Here is a 19,862-nt window from a genome sequence, read left to right as displayed (position 1 = left end):
ATAGCTGAGTAGTACTCCATTGTGTAAATGTACCATAATTTCTGTATCCATTCCTCTGTTGAGGGACATCTGGGTTCTTTCCAGCTTCTGGCTATTATAAATAGGGCTGCTATGAACATAGTGGAGCATGTGTCCTTTTTACCGGTTGGGACATCTTCTGGATATATGCCCAGGAGAGGTATTGCTGGATCCTCCGGTAGTACTATGTCCAATTTTCTGAGGAACCGCCAGACTGATTTCCAGAGTGGTTGTACAAGCTTGCAATCCCACCAACAATGGAGGAGTGTTCCTCTTTCTCCACATCCTCGCCAGCATCTGCTGTCACCTGAATTTTTGATCTTAGCCATTCTGACTGGTGTGAGGTGGAATCTCAGGGTTGTTTTGATTTGCATTTCCCTGATGATTAAGGATGTTGAACATTTTTTCAGGTGTTTCTCTGCCATTCGGTATTCCTCAGGTGAGAATTCTTTGTTCAGTTCTGAGCCCCATTTTTTAATGGGGTTATTTGACTTTCTGGAGTCCACCTTCTTGAGTTCTTTATATATATTGGATATTAGTCCCTTATCTGATTTAGGATAGGTGAAGATCCTTTCCCAATCTGTTGGTGGTTTTTTTTGTCTTATTGATGGTGTCTTTAGCCTTGCAGAAGCTTTGTAGTTTCATGAGGTCACACTTGTCAATTCTCGATCTTACAGCACAAGCCATTACTGTTCTATTCAGGAATTTTTCCCCTGTGCCCATATCTTCAAGGCTTTTCCCCACTTTCTCCTCTATAAGTTTCAGTGTCTCTAGTTTTATGTGAAGTTCCTTGATCCACTTAGACTTGACCTTAGTACAAGGAGATAGGAATGGATCGATTCGCATTCTTCTACATGTTAACAACCAGTTGTGCCAGCACCATTTGTTGAAAATGCTGTCTTTCTTCCACTGGATGTTTTTAGCTCCCTTGTCGAAGATCAAGTGACCGTAGGTGTGTGGGTTCATTTCTGGGTCTTCAATTCTATTCCATTGGTCTATTTGTCTGTCACTATACCAGTACCACACAGTTTTTATCACAATTGCTCTGTAGTAGAGCTTTAGGTCTGGCATGGTGATTTCCACCAGAGGTTCTTTTATCCTTGAGAAGAGTTTTTGCTATCCTAGGTTTTTTGTTATTCCAGATGAATTTGCAGATTGCACTTTCTAATTCGTTGAAGAATTGATTTGGAATTTTGATGGGGATTGCATTGAATCTGTAGATTGCTTTTGGCAAGATAGCCATTTTTACAATGTTGATCCTGCCAATCCATGAGCATGGGAGATCTTTCCATCTTCTGAGATCTTCTATAATTTCTTTCTTCAGAGACTTGAAGTTTTTATTATACAGATCTTTCACTTCCTTAGTTAGAGTCACGCCTAGATATTTTATATTATTTGTGACTATTGAGAAGGGTGTTGTTTCCCTAATTTCTTTCTCAGCCTGTTTATTCTTTGTGTAGAGAAAGGCCATTGATTTGTTTGAGTTAATTTTATATCCAGCTACTTCACTGAAGCTGTTTATCAGGCTTAGGAGTTCTCTGGTGGAATTTTTAGGGTCACTTATATATACTATCATATCATCTGCAAAAAGTGATATTTTGACTTCATCTTTTCCAATTTGTATCCCTTTGATCTCCTTTTGTTGTCGAATTGCTCTGGCTAGGACTTCAAGTACAATGTTGAATAGGTATGGAGAAAGTGGGCAGCCTTGTCTAGTCCCTGATTTTAGAGGGATTGCTTCAAGCTTCTCACCATTTACTTTGATGTTGGCTACTGGTTTGCTGTAGATTGCTTTTATCATGTTTAGGTATGGGCCTTGAATTCCTGATCTTTCCAAGACTTTTATCATGAATGGGTGTTGGATCTTGTCAAATGCTTTTTCCGCATCTAACGAGATGACCATGTGGTTTTTGTCTTTGAGTTTGTTTATATACTGGATTACGTTGATGGATTTCCGTATATTGAACCATCCCTGCATCCCTGGGATGAAACCTACTTGGTCAGGATGGATGATTGTTTTGATGTGTTCTTGGATTCGGTTAGCAAGAACTTTATTAAGGATTTTTGCATCAATATTCATAAGGGATATTGGTCTGAAGTTTTCTATCTTTGTTGGGCCTTTTTGTGGTTTAGGTATCAGAGTAATTGTGGCTTCATAGAATGAGTTGGGTAGAGTACCTTCTGTTTCTATTTTGTGGAATAGTTTGTGAAGAACTGGGATTAGATCTTCTTTGAAGGTCTGATAGAACTCTGCACTAAACCCATCTGGTCCTGGGCTTTTTTTAGTTGGGAGACTATTAATGACTGCTTCTATTTCTTTGGGGGAATATAGGGCTGTTTAGATCATTAACCTGATCTTGATTCAACTTTGGTACCTGGTATCTGTCTAGGAACTTCTCCATTTCATCCAGGTTCTCCAGTTTTGTTGAGTATAGCGTTTGGTAGAAGGATCTGATGGTGTTTTGGATGTCTTCAGGATCTGTTGTTATGTCTCCTTTTTCATTTCTGATTTTGTTAATTAGGATGCTTTCCCTGTGCCCTCTAGTGAGTCTGGCTAAGGGTTTATCTATCTTGTTGATTTTCTCAAAGAACCAGCTCCTTGATTGGTTGATTCTTTGAATAGTTTTTCTTGTTTCCACTTGGTTGATTTCACCCCTGAGTTTGATTATTTCCTGCCGTCTACTCCTCTTGGGTGAATTTGCTTCCTTTTGTTCTAGTGCTTTTAGGTATGTTGTCAAGCTGCTAATGTGTGCTCTCTCTAGTTTCCTTTTGGAGGCACTCAGAGCTATGAGTTTTCCTCTTAGAAATGCTTTCATTGCGTCCCATAAGTTTGGGTGTGTTGTGGCTTCATTTTCATTGAACTCTAAAAAGTCCTTAATTTCTTTCTTTATTCCTTCCTTGACCAAGGTATCATTGAGAAGAGTGTTGTTCAGTTTCCACGTGAAGGTTGGCTTTCTATTATTTATTTTGTTATCGAAGATCAGCTTTAGTCCATGGTGATCTGATAGGATGCATGGGACAATTTCAATAGTTTTGTATCTGTTGAGGCCTGTTTTGTGACCAATTATGTGGTCAATTTTGGAGAAGGTACCATGAGGTGCTGAGAAGAAGGTATATCCTTTTGTTTTAGGATAGAATGTTCTGTAGATATCTGCCAGATCCATTTGATTGATAACTTCTGTTAGTTTCACTGTGTCCCTGTTTAGTTTCTGTTTCCACGATCTGTCCATTGGTGAAAGTGGTGTGTTGAAGTCTCCCACTATTATTGTATGAGGTGCAATGTGTGCTTTGAGCTTTACTAAAGTTTCTTTAATGAATGTGGCTGCCTTTGTATTTGGAGCATAGATATTCAGGATTGATAGTTCCTCTTGGAGGATTTTACCTTTGATGAGTATGAAGTGTCCCTCCCTGTCTTTTTTAATGACTTTGGGTTGGAAGTCAATCTTATCAGATATTAGAATGGCTACTCCAGCTTGTTTCTTCATACCATTTGCTTGGAAGATTGATTTCCAGCCTTTCATTCTGAGGTAGTGTCTATCTTTTTCTCTGAGATGAGTTTCCTGTAAGCAGCAAAATGTTGGGTCTTGTTTGTGTAGCCAGTTTGTTAGTCTATGTCTTTTTATCGGGGAGTTGAGTCCATTGATATTAAGAGATATTAAGGAAAAGTAATTGTTGTTTCCTGTTATTTTTGTTGTTAAAGTTGGCATTCTGTTCTTGTGGCTGTCTTCTTTTAGGTTTGTTGAGGGATTACCTTCTTGTTGTTTCTAGGGCGTGGTTCCTGTCCTTGTATTGGTTTTTTTCTGTTATTATCCTTTGAAGGGCTGGATTCGTGGAGAGATAATGTGTGAATTTGGTTTTGTCGTGGAATACTTTGGTTTCTCCATCTATGTTAATTGAGAGTTTGGCTGGGTATAGTAGCCTGGGCTGGAATTTGTGTTCTTTTAGTGTCTGTATAACATCCGTCCAGGATCTTCTGGCTTTCATAGTCTCTGGTGAAAAATCTGGTGTAATTCTGATAGGCTTGCCTTTATATGTTACTTGGCCTTTTTCTCTTACTGCTTTTAGTATTCTATCTTTATTTAGAGCATTTGTTGTTCTGATTATTATGTGTCGGGAGGTATTTCTTTTCTTGTCCAGTCTATTTGGAGTTCTGTAGGCTTCTTGTATGTTCATGGGCATCTCTTTCTTTAGATTTGGAAAGTTTTCTTCTATAATTTTGTTGAAGATGTTTGCTGGTCCTTTGAGTTGAAAATCTTCATTCTCATCCACTCCTATTATCCGTAGGTTTGGTCTTCTCATTGTGTCCTGTATTTCTTAGATGTTTTGAGTTAGGATCTTTTTGCATTTTACATTTTCCTTGATTGTTGTGCCGATGTTCTCTATGGAATCTTCTGCACCTGAGATTCTCTCTTCCATCTCTTGTATTCTGTTGCTGATGCTGGTATCTATGGTTCCAGATTTCTTTCCTAGGGTTTCTGTCTCCAGTGTTGCCTCATTTTGGGTTTTCTTTATTGTGTCTACTTCCCTTTTTAGGTCTAGTATGGTTTTGTTCATTTCCATCATCTGTTTGGATGTGTTTTCCTGTTTTTCATTAAGGACTTCTACCTGTTTGATTATGTTATCCTGTTTTTCTTTAAGGATTTGTAACTCTTTAGCAGTGTTCTCCTGCAATTCTTTAAGGGATTTTTGTGCTTCCTCTTTAATGTCTTCTACCTGTTTACCAGTGTTCCTTTGTATTTCTTTAAGTGTGTTATTAAAGTCCTTCTTGAAGTCCTCTACCATCATCAGGAGATATGCTTTTAGATCCGTGTCTAGTTTTTCCGGTGTGTTGGGGTGCCCTGGACTGGGCGAAGTGGGAGTGCTGGGTTCTGATGATGGTGAGTGGTCTTGGTTTCTGTTAGTAAGATTATTATGTTTACCTTTCGCCATCTGGTAATCTCTGGGGTTAGTTGTTGTCGTTGTCACTGTTTAAAGATTGGAGCAGAAGCTGTGTTCCACTCACCTGCAGTCTCAAAATCCTGTGGCGGGGGTCGTGGGTAGCTGGCGGTACCCCGGTGCTGGTCCAGCCGGAAGCGGCCTGTGGTCCTACTCAGGCCGGTTTTCTGCTTCCCTAACTAATGCAGTCTCTGGTCCCGCGCACAATTGGATTGGAGCAGAAGCTGTGTTCCACTCTCCAGAAGTCTTAAGATCCTGTGGCGGGTGTTGTGGGTAGCTGGCGAGTGTCAGCTGACCCTGCGCCCTAGCTACCCCGGTGCTTTTCTGACCGGAAGAGGCTTGTGGCCCTATTTAGGCCGGATTTCTGCCCCCCCAACCAAAGCAGTCTCAGGTCCCACGTGATTGGACTGGAGCAGAAGCTGTGTTCCACTCACCAGCAGTCTCAAAATCCTGTGGCGGGGGGTCGTGGGTAGCTGGCGGGTGTCAGGCGACCCTGCGCTCTAGCTACCCCTGTGCTGATCAGGCCGGATGAGGCCTGTGGCCCTACTCAGGCCGGTTTCTGCTTCCCTAACTAATGCAGTCTCTGTTCTGTGCTTCATGGTTGCAGATGTTATCTCTCACTTTCCTGCTCTGTCTTCCTGCTCACATGCCTCTCCACAACCTATGGGCTCTCTGTTTGGAATTGTAAGCTACGATAAACTTTTCTTCCAATTAAAAAAAAAAAAAGGTTTTGTTGCTCCAAAGGCGGGTGGGGATCGCCTATGTATTTGCACATACTTAAAAACACAAAAACATCTAGACTATTCTAAATTTTATGATGTAATATTTCTGGAACCGTCCCTGAATGTTTTTCTCTAAATTGCAGGAATTATTTCTCCCCGTTAAGTCTTAATATGTTTTTCTCTTCCTCAGAGCTTATTGTGTGTTTACTAGATGCCAAGTGTTATCAAAGATAAACGAATGAAAAAGACACCATGCTTCTCTCTCAGGAGGGAGTCCGGTTTGTGACAGCTCGTACATAGATGGCACTCAGTACCGGAAGCAAAAGGGTAACCATAAATAGCCAATGGGAAATGAGAGAGGTGTGGAGATGGTTATATGGGAGAAGGCAGCAGGAATAAAATGAGGCAAATAAATGAATTTACATGTACCCAATCACAAAATTGGGGGGGGGGGAACCAGAAAGAATTATCTGCTGTAGTTTATCATTTTTCAAGTCTATGATGGAGGCTGTGTGGATCAGCAGGAGGAACGGAGAAAGCTCACTGTCCCACTCTCGTGTGCCCTGTGCACTCTTTACTTCTGGTTGTGGTTCTGGCTCCTGAGATCTTAGGAGATGCATTAACATGGTTGAAATCTAAAGCATAAGCAAGCAGTCTGCGCAGGAGTACCTAAGATCTAGTTAGCTTCACCTCAGGACAAGTGCTTACTGGTGGTTTGGAAGACAGCCACTCAGAGGACAGGACCATGAAGATGGGTCCTGCTGCTTGGATGGGGGGTCGGGGGTGAAGGGAAGCATGTCTCTGTGTTGTGAGCCTCTGCTTTGCCTTTAGTGGAACTACAAGATTAGCAAAACTTTAGTCTAGTGCTTTAGTGATGTGCCTGAGAGCCGGATACAAATCAGGGGTGTGCTTTTCTGTTTCCACCGGTGATTACATGGTAGTCTTGCCAGCTTGACCACCTTGGCAGCCTGTGCAATGGGAAGCTATCAGTCCCAGCTTGTGCCTGTTTTCGCTGTCTACATTTCCAGAATGCAAGTCTCTCTTCTAACAGAGAAAACACTGTTATATCATAGGCTTGTGTTTCTGGGGTCTTGGTCAACACCAAGGTCTTGAACTTGTTTGAATAATAATAGATTTGTGGTGTGTGAGAGTGGTAATATCAGACTTATTGATTCTCCTGAGTTTTAATATAATACACATGCACACACGCACACACACATGTGCACACACACACACACACACACACACACACAGAGTTTTCATTCAATGTTTAGATACCCATGTTCATTTGTCCTATTCATGATGATCACTGACTACAAGGGATCTTGAGACAGAGAAGGGCAGAGTTCATTCTTTTCCATCCTAGATCAATTGACCTTGTTGTATAACAAAGTCAACAGTACCTGAGATTTCAGGAACTGAAGCTTTCATGGAGTTAATTCAGTCAGCTTAATCTCTTGCCTTGCAAACACAAGGGTCTGAGTTTGAGCCTCAGAACCCACATCAAAGAAGCCAGGCATGGTTGAGTGTGCTTATAATCTCAGTACTAGGGGAAATGCAGACAGGACGATATCCATGGTTTGTTGACCAGCCATCCTAGTCTACAAGGTTTGAGACATGTTCTTTCAGGCCAGTGAAAGAACATGTCTCAAAAACAGAACAGTGACTTAGGAATGACTTCCAAGGTTGTTCTCTTCTCTACACATGCACATGTTCATGCACACACTTGAGTACATGTGCACACACACACATATACACACATACACACAGACACACACATACACACACAGACACACACACACACAAGAACACAAATGTAGCTAGAGTATTGTGAGGGTGGGATCACAATGTCGAAGTTAGGTGGGACCAGAGAATCAAGAAAGGTGGTATCAGTAAGGGAAACAGCTTACGCAAAGGCCTCCAGTGAGAGGCCAGAAGCCATTCATCACGAGTACCTTTGTTTTGTAGTTTTGACTTCTGGAACATTTGGGCTGTCCTTTAAACACAGCCTGGGGGGATTGGGTGGGACTCTCTCCTAAACCAGAGGTGCCTTGTGATTAGCATGTTTTCTTTTGCAAACATTAGACACCTAAGCTGTAATAACAACCCACTACACTAATAAATCTTCCATGGGATTGAAAATGCCAAGCTAAAGTTCACCCGGAAAGGGTGCTGGATGGCCTGGCTAAGCCTGACCTTGGGTTTGGTGTTGGTCACAGAGGCAGGACTCCTGGGTGGTTCTGAGTCCTTAAGAGAAAAGAGGAGCTTCGCAGAATGTGCTGAGAACGGCTGGGAGGGGCTGAGCAGGAGACAGGAACAAGAAGTGCCGACAAAGATTTATTTGGTTACTTATAAAATGATGGGCGTCTATAGAGCTTTGAAACCTCATAGCTCTATGCAGTGGTGTAGGGGGAAAGTATATTTTAAGTGACAAATCAGAATACAAACTTAAGGTATGCTAAGCAAGACTTTGGAGGTCTCTTCCCCTCTCCCTCTCTAACCATGTCATATATTCACAGCAATTGACTTGAAGAATGTGGCTTCCTTTGGAAAATGGCTTTATTGGGTTCTGGCCTCAGTCTCTCCTATCAGGTTTTTCTAGTTTGACCTGGCTCCCTCCATGATAGGATATTACCCTCCATGATAGGATATTCTTTAACTTCAAGAAGCATTCACCTCCCTTGAATGCAGCTGGGAGAGTAAAACGATCCAGAGGACATGATGAAAATAGAAATTACAATGACGGACTGGGTGTCCACATTTTGGGACCGAGAGCTTATAAGAAAACTTACTTGATAAACATTTCTGGGACAAGGGTCCAGGATCCACAATTCCTCAGGGGGGCCAGCAGTCTTCCGATTGGTCCAACACTCAGCAGCCTGTTTCTTAGGGTAGCTGTGTCCGTGGCTTCACTCTGTTTAAAAACCTGAAGCATTCAGAAATATCGTGCCCAGAATTGCATGTGTCTTAAGCAGCTTTGGCTGCTGAGTCCTGCACTTGAGAACATGTGACAATGTCCCTGCAGCCCTGTGGCCCTTGCAGTTGGCTCATTGTTCTTCATGGTCATGGTCAGGACTGCTTGTTCATTGAAGTTTCAAACGGACCCAGGCACTGAGCCCAAGTTTTCTGGAATTGGCTCATCTAAGATTAGCAGAAAAAGGAGGTTGCTGTCACTGTCTTAAAGTCATCCAGGAGAAGATGATCAGTAGCCATCATCCAAGGCTCATTGCTATACTGGTTAAGGAAGCCCCAGAAAGTGATTCTAGTAGGACTTGGCTGGAAAATTTATCATAAGTACCTGCCTCTTACAGAACTCTTTACCTGGGGAATATATAGTACACAAAGATAAACTTCTGGGGTGTTTTTAATGATTCATTTATAAACACCTTACTTTAATCACCAGGCAGCATCCTCTTATCATACAGCTGTGCCTTACCAGGCCAGACTTTCCTACATCATATTAAACTAATAGTCTTCTTGATCTTAATTCTTCTCCAGTTGTTTCTAAAGGTGTGTTTAAGCAAAACAAAATGGAGGTAGGTTTTAAATGTATATGGTACCTGCCTTTGCATATGATGAACCAGTTATATACATACTCATGGGCTAACATGACGATTTTTATTTCAATTAGTTTTTAATGGAGGTCATCACTCGTTATGAAGAGGAAAGTGTATTTACAAACATAAGTATGATGTAGCTTTTGGGTTTTGATGTTGAGATAGGCTCTCATTATATGGCCCAGGCTGACTTAGCACTTGTTATATAGCACAGGATGGCCCCAAACTTGGGATCCTCCCACCTTAGCCTGTTGAGTGCTGGTGGGATTTGCAGGCCTGTCCCACCACAGCAGGTACTAAAAGTGATGTATCCTCATCGAAAACAAGTGAGACTTAAGGGGGAAAATTGAATGAAGATGTAAGAGTGACCCACAATTCCCTGCCCCACAGAAAATGATTATTAACAAACCTCGGCAGATCTCCATGTACTTTGTATGTACATATTTTAGGCAACGGAGAACCACGAAAAACACATTTTATATTCTGTTTTCAATTCACATCATACAACACTGATTTTTTTCATGACATTTACAATCTTTGTTAATATATTTATGAAAGGTTTAATGATTTTTAATATTTAATCCTATAAATAACCCATGAACCACAGAGCCAAGTCTCGGCTTTTGAATTATATAAACCACTGCTGTAGCTCTTGAGATGACTTTGGGGTTCTTGTCCCATGCCTGTCTGTGTCCTTGTTCTCCACGAGGTAAACAGGCTTTCTTCTCCAGCACGTTCTTCCTGCCCTCATGTCCTGTGCTAACAGGCCCAAAGAAGCAAGACCAGGCAATTTTGGACTGAAATATGGACCAAAACAACCCTTCTCTTTTATTAATCTGATTACCTCAGACATACTGTCATAGTAACAGTGTGTGACTAACACAGCCCAGTAACTCCTTGCTTCTTCTAGTTCTCATCATCTACGCTCTCACAAGCGTTGCCCCTAACACATTTCTCACTTGTCCAATCCTATCTCTATCCACTTCCCAGAAGGTCCAAGCTACCACTGAGAGCCTTTTCTGTCACCTAGTGTTGGCGCGTTCTAGGTTATTCATTTTATTCCACAGACACCAAGCTGTCTCTCTACAGTTAGTACAAATTGAATTACTCAAAGCTTAATTACATTTTAATAACTGGCTAGGTTAATTATTCGTCCTTACATTCTTTTGAATTGCTCTCCATGAACTTTCATATAATCCTATTTTTTTAATAATAATGGTTTTTAATTTGTGTCATTAGTGTAAGAAATTGACAGCATTTGGAAACGAAAGACATGAGAGAAGTAATATGAAATCTAATTATATGGACATGAAACCATGATTTAGGATGTGCTCTTACTCTTATTTTCTTTTTTCTGTTTCTATTTCTAGATTGCAGTCCCTTAAAATTCTCTTTATAGTCATATCACTAAAACCTGCCTTGATTACGGGAACTTGAGGGTTGAAGTTACTTCCTCTTATGAGTCACTGAGATATTCAGATATTTCTCATTATGTGTCTTAATTTTTTTTAAAGCATGTCTTAAACCATAGTAGCAATGTCCTTGGATCTGCATCTCTGTCCTGCAGTGGCCCTGCAGAGCCTGTCACATCCTGCAAAGAGCAAATAGGAATTTTCTCTGTGCTGCCCGTGAATGCTTCTTTCTCCTCAGACCATGGCTAATCCTGTTGCATACTTTCTCTCTGTGGACAAGCCATGGGGGCTTGACATGATCTGACCCATAGTTATTTGGGACCATATGTACCTTGCTCAAAAAAAATCTAAAAAGGTAGTTTATTTTTTTTTAATTGTGTGTTTGTCCATGCCTATTAGTATAATTGTCTGAAGGGCCTAGAAGGTACTGGATCCTATGGAGATAATAAGAAGTGGTTCTGAAGCACCTGATGGGGGTGTTGAGAACTGAGCGAGGTTCTCTGCAAGAGCAGTAAGTGCTTTTAACTATTAAGCCATGTCACATTTGAACTTGAGATACAATATACATAGATGGTTTGTAATACTGGGCATTTTCCTTCTTATTTTTTACAAAGTAGATTTTTAAGTCTTCTGAGTTGGGTTTAAACCCTGGGTCTCCTGCACATAAGCACCGACTTGGCATTGAGTTACACCTTGGTCTAGAATGTTTTGTATCCAGATCTTCAAACCCTGTCACTCAATAGCTTTCTGCTTCTGACAAGTTCCATGGTGCTTCATTATTTTTGAGGGCTGCATAATATGTAATTCTGCAGACATCAAGATAGCATGCTTGAGGGTTCTTATTGTTGGATGTTGTCTGTGTTCATACCTTCACTGATAAAAATTGTGCCATGCTGAGCTGCCTTTCCCTAAAACATGCTTTGGTTTTCACTCAGCTTTGTCTCATGTCAGGGTCCAGGGACCTTCCCTGTCACCACCTTCTCCAAGGGAACAGTTATTACCACAGGTCCATTCCTGGTGGTCCACTGCAGCAGGCACAGCTGACCTGATGAAGAAGGTCAGTGCACTGCTTGGAGGACTGTGTGCTACAATTATGGGTGCATGTCTGCAACTGCACAGTTCCTGAGATCATAGGGACAGAGTCAGAGGTCCTAGAAGCTTGCTGTCCAGAGAGCCTAGTGTTCGTGATAGTGAATGAGAGACCTTGTCTCAAACAAGGTGGAAACTGTGTGCGTCTCTGTGTCTTGTGTGGGTGTGTGCACACACACACACACCAACACACAGACACACACACAGACACACACACACACACCCAAACACACACAGACACACACAGACACACACACACACACACACACACACCATCATATATCCCCATGACAGACTGAATAAAAAAGACCCACCTCACTTATATGATGCGTTGCTTTCTGAAAAATCTTGCATAACACATCTGATTTGTCTTACTTTGGAATGCCAAACCTTTGAATCCATTCAGAGTAAAAAAACATGAATTCTAAACCTTTTAAGCTATCCAAAGTGACAGAAGGCACTCTGTACTTGGCAGGTTTATTTCATCAGTAGGTACATGGAGAACCAAGTGTCTCGATCAATGGCTTTCTCTTGCTTCCTTTCTGGTACCACTTACTCCTTTTATTAATCATGGCTTTTAAACTTTATTTTGTATTTTTGTGATTATAAATGATGAAGGTCAACATGGGATGAAGCTGTCAGACAAACTGAATGGCAAGCATATATGGATGAGAAGTGGGAAGGATGTCAGGTGATCGAGCCAATGGCTAAGAGACCATAGGAACAGCAAGATCCTTCTTGTCTGTCCTGCATCTCTCTGCAGTGCTACACTGTACGCTGTGCTTTGTGGGAGAAGGTCCCCCAGAGGATAGAGCCAATGCAATTATATATTTCCTATATTAAAATGAAATCTAGGGTTTGGCTTTATTTTCTGAAGTCTGGAAAGTCTTTATTCTGAAATAAGTATAATGATGAAAGTAGATGAAGTCATACTGCGGGGTAGCTTGATTGTTTCCTGAGCAGTTGCCCCTCTCTCTCTTTTTCCTTCCTTCCTTCCTTCCTTCCTTCCTTCCTTCCTTCCTTCCTTCCTTCCTTCCTTCCTTCCTTCCTTCCTTCCTCCCTCCCTCCCTCCCTCCCTCCCTCCCTTCCTTCCTTCCTCCCTTCCTTCCTCTTTCTTCTTTCTTTTTTCCTTTTCTTTCTTTTCTTCCTTCCCAGGAAAACCAGGAGCCACCTCTGAGAATTTTTTTTGAATACATTTAACTTATAAATCGTGATCATTCCACCCCACTCCCAAGTTGATGTCTACAGATTTCCAAATGTGGGAAAGGATCCCCCAAGTCACTCTCAACCCCAGGACAGACTTCTTAGCGGGGGCACTAAGTCCAACTGGAGTTCCTTTGATGAAGAAAGAAAACCTTTACAGCCACACATTGTGTAAACAAGACAGGACTAAAGGAGGGGCCTTCTTTATCGTAACTGTTCAGTGTACCACATGCAGTCATGTGCGGTGCCAGAGGATTCGAATGAACTTTGTGGGTTCTTTTCTTTGCTCCCCAGCCACCTTGGAAAAATGGTACTACCCAGCAAAAATCTTATTTAGTAGCAAAATATATTTTAATGGAAAGTCATCTTTAAGTAATTGAATAAAAATGTATTCCAGGGGCTTTCCCAGCAGACAGCAGAGTATGTACATCTGGTGAGGATGGAGTGCGTCCGTTTAATAGAAATTTTATATAGAAAATGCAAGCATATTTAAACAACGCACACATGGAAGAAAGGACGTCACACAAAAAAAGTTAACAAAATAGATCACAAAATTAAAAAGTCAACCTCAAGCTTATAAAACCAAACAAGCCCCAGCACCGCTGTTGGTCTTTCTTGGTGGGAGTCCCAGGAGCTACTGGAAGGAGATGATGCTGCTTTGGGAGAGGGGGTGGGGCATGAGATCAAAGCCCGGCTCTCCTTTTCCTGAAGACAGAAAAGGAAAGACAACATAAGAAAATCAACAGGCCCAAGAGGAAAGATGCACTGAGGTAGGGCGAAATTTTGGGGGTGCTCATGGAAAAGGGGGCAATAAATCTTAGTCTAGTAGGCATGTCTGTAAGGGGAAATATTAAAATATTACTAAACAGTTTTGTCAACTTTGATAGTTTTACTGTGGTTATGTAGCTCAAACATTGGCTGGGTATGTTTTCCCTCCCTCCCTCCCTCCCTCCCTCCCTCCCTCCCTCCCTCCCTCCCTCCCTCCCTCCCTCCCTCCTTCCCTCCCTTCCTTCCTTCCTTTCCTTCTTTGAGACAGGGTTTTACAATACAGCCCTAGCTGGTCTAAAACTCACAGAGACCCATCTGTTTTCCCTACGGAGTGCTTGGGTTTAAGGCATGCACCATTATACCAGACCTTACTAGGACATTTTCAATGAACTATATTGTTGATTCTGCATTTTCTGTTCAAGAATATTACTTTTATCATTTACATAAATTTTAACTGATTTTTAGTCTTTATGTATTTATTTAGTGTGTGTGTGTGTGTGTGTACTCAATACCATTTGTTTTTGAGAGCTTGTCTTCTTCGTCAATCTTGACGTAATTATTTCTAGCTTTGGGTTTAGAGAAGGTTTAGAGAGACTATCCAGATAGCCTGTGATTAACAAAGTCTACTCCACCTAGAGATACCTTCTATCTCTGGAGATGTCTCTTGAATTCCACCCTCCTACTCCTGAAGTAAAGTCCAAGAGTTACAGCTCAGCCTCTGTGTTGGGTTGTCTTACCTGGAGCAATCATGTCCTGTCCAGGCTGAGAGACAATGGCATCGGTTTGGTCTTATGCATTTCCCACCATTTAAGCAGGGGGACTGACAAGTAGCTGTGATGAAAGAAATGCATTCACTTAGTCAACACTTAGACATTGTAAAGATGTCACAGAGGCCCACAGGGACTTGCTCTTTCTCCCCACTGAGCTACCACTGACCATTCCTCCTGCACTTTGCATCCATATGTGACATCACTTGCCCCCCTCCCCAAGCTGAGCTATTCTGGGGGTGGGGTGTGGAGGGGAGGGGAGGGGAGGGGAGGGGAGGGAGGAGGTTTCATATCAAGTCCCTATGTTAAGTTTCACCACACTAAGGTCAGCTTTACTGATCATGTCAAGCCCACTGGGTTCTGACTTTTAAAATATTTTACTATTATTATTCTAATGTGTGCAACCAGTCTGGCACTTAGTTCTGATCTAAGTGTTTTATATACTCAGTTAATTTATGGCTCTCTGGAGGGAGCTGGCAATAAAGTCTGGATTGACTAAGTCAGACAGCAGTTTACAGGAGAGTGAGTCTGTCATGCAGAGTGCCCAGAGCAACAGTTGAGGCTGGAGAGATGACTCAGTGGTTAAGAGCACTGGTTACGGCATCCAGAGGACCTGGATTTGATCCCCAGCACCCACATGGTGGTTCACAACCATCTGTAACTCCAGTTCCAGAGGATCCGATGCCCTCTTCTGACCTCCTCTGGGCAGCGGGCATGCAAGTGGTACACAGACATATATTCAGGCAAAACACTCATACACATAAAACATGTGTCCAATAGTCCTTCCAGTGTGGCCAGGAGACGCTTCTCATGCTCTTTTAAATTAATATATACATATAAATTATATATACATATGTGTATATATCTCAGCATTAATTATAAGTAGAGAACCATAATTAGGATTAAAATTAGTCATAAATGAAACCCTGAAAGAATGCCCAAAGATCTAGTATGCAGGCATCTTTTTCATAAGCCTATAAACACTTCATGCGCACAAGCCTGTGTGTTAGAAGAACACAGAGTCTGAACACTGATGAAAGTCCATTACCCACAAGCACAACCTGTCAGGCGACTCCTTAAAGGAAGAAAATCAGACGGCCTTCAAGGGATGGTTGGCTATGAGTTTTACTTTAACCCAGCAAGGCAGACCCTTTCCTGGATGAAAAGCCCGTCCTTCATAAAACACAGCGGACTGCCTGCTAAGCAGGGACCAGGGACAAGAACCAGGGATGAAGAGGGGCACGAAGGAGAAGTAAACCAGGTTTTCCCCTTGCTAGGGAAGAGGAGGAGTGGGCAGCAGGATATACTTATTTACAATTTAATCAGAAAAATAAATAAAATAGAGGCGAGACAATCAGGATAAAACCTGACAAAAATTAAACCTGAGCATCAGTCCGACTCCTCGCAGTTTCCGTCTGCTGAGACAAGAAAACACGACTTACTCTCAGGGGCACCGTGCAAGGTGACCCCTGACAGGAGTCATCCCTAGCAATATTCTCACTTTGCAACCGCTTCCTCCACCCTAAGTATGTCCACAGGACCCACTCATGCTGAACATCTTCTGCTCAGCGCCATTTTCTCTCCCTTACATACTCTTCCTTGGTGATGCATAAATTTGTGTTCAAACTGTATGTGTTTTCTGGGAGCCCAATCTATCACGACTTTCGGACTGCTACGCTAGAGGGTCCAACACTCCTCAGGTTCAATTCCTTGCCTAGACACTAGCCTGTTTATCCTGGCTCCTCTAGCTCAGTAAATGGTGTTGTTTTTGATTCCCGAGGTCAGACTGGAAAGGGTAGAATCACCTCCGTTCACCCAACTCCCCTCCAGTCAGATCTGTCACCAAGTAGCACTGAGTCTCCTTTTCCTGCTTCTCACAGAGCCACCATATTTTGCTTATCATTTCTCAGTTGTGAGTTGCCCTGTGGTGTTGGAAATTGAACCCAGGTCTTCTGAAAGAGTAGTCAGGGCTCTTAACCCTGAGCTATCTTACCAGCCCCACCCACTGAGTACTGCTCCTGCCTAAAACCCTCCAGGGCTCCTATGCTCTCAAAGTATAGTCCAAGTGCCTTGAATTTGCTACAGGCATTTTCTGATTTGATTCTGTCCATCTTTACAGTCACGTCACGCCCCTCTGTTTCCTTCAAGGCTTCTGTCAGATGTGGCTGAGATTCACTTAACACAACAGCCTGTACGTATGCATCTGCATGCTTCATGCCTTTGAGTGATCATTCATGATGGTTGGCCTGGAAATGGAACTCAGATTCAGCTAGTAGATACTGGATGGGATCCAGAGAAGGGGTCTTTTACTAGCCAGTGGGGTTCAGTAGGGTGTGAGAGACATTGTTCTGGAAGGATCGAGAAGAGGGGCCGATGTAGATGGTATTCTTTAGTGAATTTTCCTGAAAAGCAGTTTTTGGTGGTGATCCAGTTTAGCACAGAGAAGTGGCCTCAGGACCATCTTGATACATTCTCAAGAATGGCTGACACCCTTCTGTTGCGACATCACTGCTCAGTCCAAGTTTAACCCATCTGTGTCTCTTATGGTTTCATGAAACTAAACCATCACGAAAACAAACCATGGGGAGGAAGCCTACCTGTATGACAGCGGGACCCAGTCCAGCCTGTGGGGCAGTCACACTGATAAGGGGCCACACAGCGCCCACCATTCAAACAGGGGAGTATGCATATTGCTAAAAGAACAAAACAAAAACAGAATTAAAAACAACACATTAAAACTGTGTTGAAAAGGATCGATCATGTTCAGATCTGCTCAGGTGCTCACAATCCATTTTACTGGAGGAGACACTTTGCAATGGCTCACTGGAGGATCTTCTGTATGCACTTTGCTTACGAATGAGTTATCAGTGGGAGAGCTCACCAGGGTGGAAGTCTCATCCTCACTCACATGTAACCACTGAGGCCAAAAGCACTCTTTCCTGGAGGGCACCGGGTCCCTCAGTGCTTGCTAACTGCTTTGCTTCCAGTCTGTAACAGAAGCAGCATAAACGCCATATTCTCTTTGAGAAGTGTGTAAAATGCTGCCGTAGGCTTTCTTCTTGAACTGATGCGGGAACGGGAGTTGGTTAGGCTGTTGCATGGACTCTTGTTTGTAACATGTTAGTAGCAAGAGGACCACGCCCTCTGACTTCCTAGGAGCCGAGGACTGACGGTGAGCATGTGAAACTGTTGCCTTGCATGAACTCGGAACTGGTTAGAAGCACAGATTCTTACGTCCCGTCTTTGGTTGACTGAACCAGAATCTATCTACATCTCAAAGCCTCTCCAAGATGCTTCTATGCAAAAAACAGATGAGAAAGTCACATTGAATACGTTTTAGAATTGGCCTTGTGTTCATTAGGTAAAGAGCGCAGCAGGTGTAACCTGACTCCTGTCACACCAACGACTCAGCATGGCCTCTCTACACATGAAACTGTGTATCCTTACATATGAAGACATTGGAATAACACACTTTAGACAGTCAAATCATTTACAAGAATTCACTGAGGGCCATCCAGATGGCTCAGTGGGGAAAAGTGCTTGCGAAGCAAACCTGATGACTGAGTTTGATCCCCAGGACTCTTGGTGGAAGGAGAGAACCAAGTCCTGGAAGCTGTCCTCTGCCCTTGGCACATGTGTGGGCACAGATAATCAAATTAAACATGCAGAGTAGCTATTTATTCACCTTTGATAAACTAAGCATAGTTTAAGTAATGATCAAAATTCTGTTCATTTATTAAGCGTTGTATAGCTTAGGGCTTGCGACTTCCCCTATATTCTTAATTAGGAGTGGTTTTCTCATGACTAAGAGCCATGGTGGGCTCACATATTCCCCGAAAGGCTCAGTGCTCTGTGATGCTGGCACAGTTTTCTAACTGTAGCAAAGGCTGCGGCTGCAATAAAATCACAAAGCCCCTTCCTAAGAAGACTCAGTTACTGAGGGCCAAGAGTCTCATGAGACGTTAAACGAGACAACTGCACACTCAGGTGTAGATGTTGTAGATGATCTTCTGCAACCTATTGATGTGTTAGACTAGCCCTGTGCGCTCTGATCCGCTGCAAGGATTTGAGGCAATCCGTTCCTCGGGACAGCAAAGGCAATTCCCAGGAACTCTATCCCCTAAGCCTGCAGCGTCTCGTCTCAGCAAATAAAGGGACTCAAAGCAACATTCCAGGACAGACTCACGCTCTTCACAGAGACGTCCCATCCAGCCGTCTGGGCATGAGCAAGCATTTGGACGTTGACAGACACCTCCATTCTGACATGGGAACCGACAGACAGCTGGAAAGGGAACAAGGTAATTCATAATTCCAGGGAATTCTGGAAAGCGAATACTGAAAACATGATTCACTGGCCATTCATAAATGATTCAGGTCCTAGAGAACAACTGCACAATAAGAAGGAATTTCAACATAAGAGGAGAGGCACACATTGCTGGCTGTTACCATCCCACCCCCCCCTCAACTTGATGTGAAATGGTCAAATGCAAATTGTATTGACAACTTAGAGCTTGATTGTCTTATGCATGTATTATAAAACATACAGCCAAACTAATTACTATTGGTTAGTACACATAATTACACATTGTTTTTTCCCTTTTCCCTCCTCCTCTTCCCTTCTTTTCTTCCCTCCCTCCCTCTTTCATTCCTACCTGCAAATTTCAAAACTACAATATAATATTGTTAACTGTAGTAGGAATGCATTAGATTTTCAAACTGTGTTCATCTTACAAATGGAAACTTTATATTCCCTGATTGATACCTTTTCCCGCCATCTCTGAACCAAGACTGCATCCCATGTCTCTGAATTTGACCATTTACACTGTATGTCCAGCATCACAGTTCTTTTTTTTAGCGTGACAGTTCTTGATTTTCGGCAACTACTTTTAGAATGAATAAAGCAATGGCGACTTCAAACAAACATTCAGATGTTGCCAGGAAGGTACAAGCTTTAGAGCACCATCCTTGGAGACCTACTACCTTTTTCCATTTTTAAAGAAATGTGCAAGCTTTCAAAAATGTAAATTAGCAAGTTATAGATCATGACATAGCTGCTAAGCCAAATTTAAAGTCAAGGAAAATCAAAGCAGCATACGTACTGATCATTGGTCGTACTGACTTCTGTCCACATCTCCCTGAGGCCTCACTGGGAAATGATTGTTTAAATATTCCCTTACCTCTGCAAACAGGAGATGGTGTCCATGTTCCATTTTCTAGGCAAACACTCCGGAGGGAACCTTCTAGCATGTAGCCACTGTAACAGGAGTAGGTGATCATGTCCCCATACTGGTAAAACACTCCTCGAGCAATCGCATTCTCTACGTGACTTGGAGGACCGCAGGAGATTTCTACAGGAGGACACAGATAACAATCAAGCCCTTCCAGCTAACC

The 19,862-nt window shown here is 42.5% G+C and overlaps 1 protein-coding gene across 1 annotated transcript in view; it reads right to left on the bottom strand.

Moving 5' to 3' along the window:
• Positions 1-13,303: 13,303 nt before the first annotated feature.
• The window catches only part of Svep1 (sushi, von Willebrand factor type A, EGF and pentraxin domain containing 1), a 180,004-nt gene continuing 173,445 nt past the window's right edge, over positions 13,304-19,862 (bottom strand). The window contains exons 44-48 of the mRNA XM_021160495.3: positions 19,649-19,819; positions 18,658-18,753; positions 17,069-17,164; positions 14,442-14,535; positions 13,304-13,641 (exon numbers count right to left, since the gene is read on the bottom strand). Of these exons, the coding sequence (XP_021016154.1) occupies positions 13,620-13,641; positions 14,442-14,535; positions 17,069-17,164; positions 18,658-18,753; positions 19,649-19,819 (479 nt within the window). The 3' untranslated portion in view covers positions 13,304-13,619. The remainder of the gene's footprint in view (positions 13,642-14,441; positions 14,536-17,068; positions 17,165-18,657; positions 18,754-19,648; positions 19,820-19,862) is intronic.

Source organism: Mus caroli, unplaced genomic scaffold (assembly GCF_978045245.1).
Source record: "Mus caroli unplaced genomic scaffold, Mus_caroli_1 scaffold_6, whole genome shotgun sequence".
NCBI classification, from domain to species: Eukaryota; Metazoa; Chordata; class Mammalia; order Rodentia; family Muridae; genus Mus; species Mus caroli.
The sequence above is the reverse complement of the archived record's forward strand: the minus strand, read 5'-3'. Positions and strand labels throughout refer to the sequence as shown.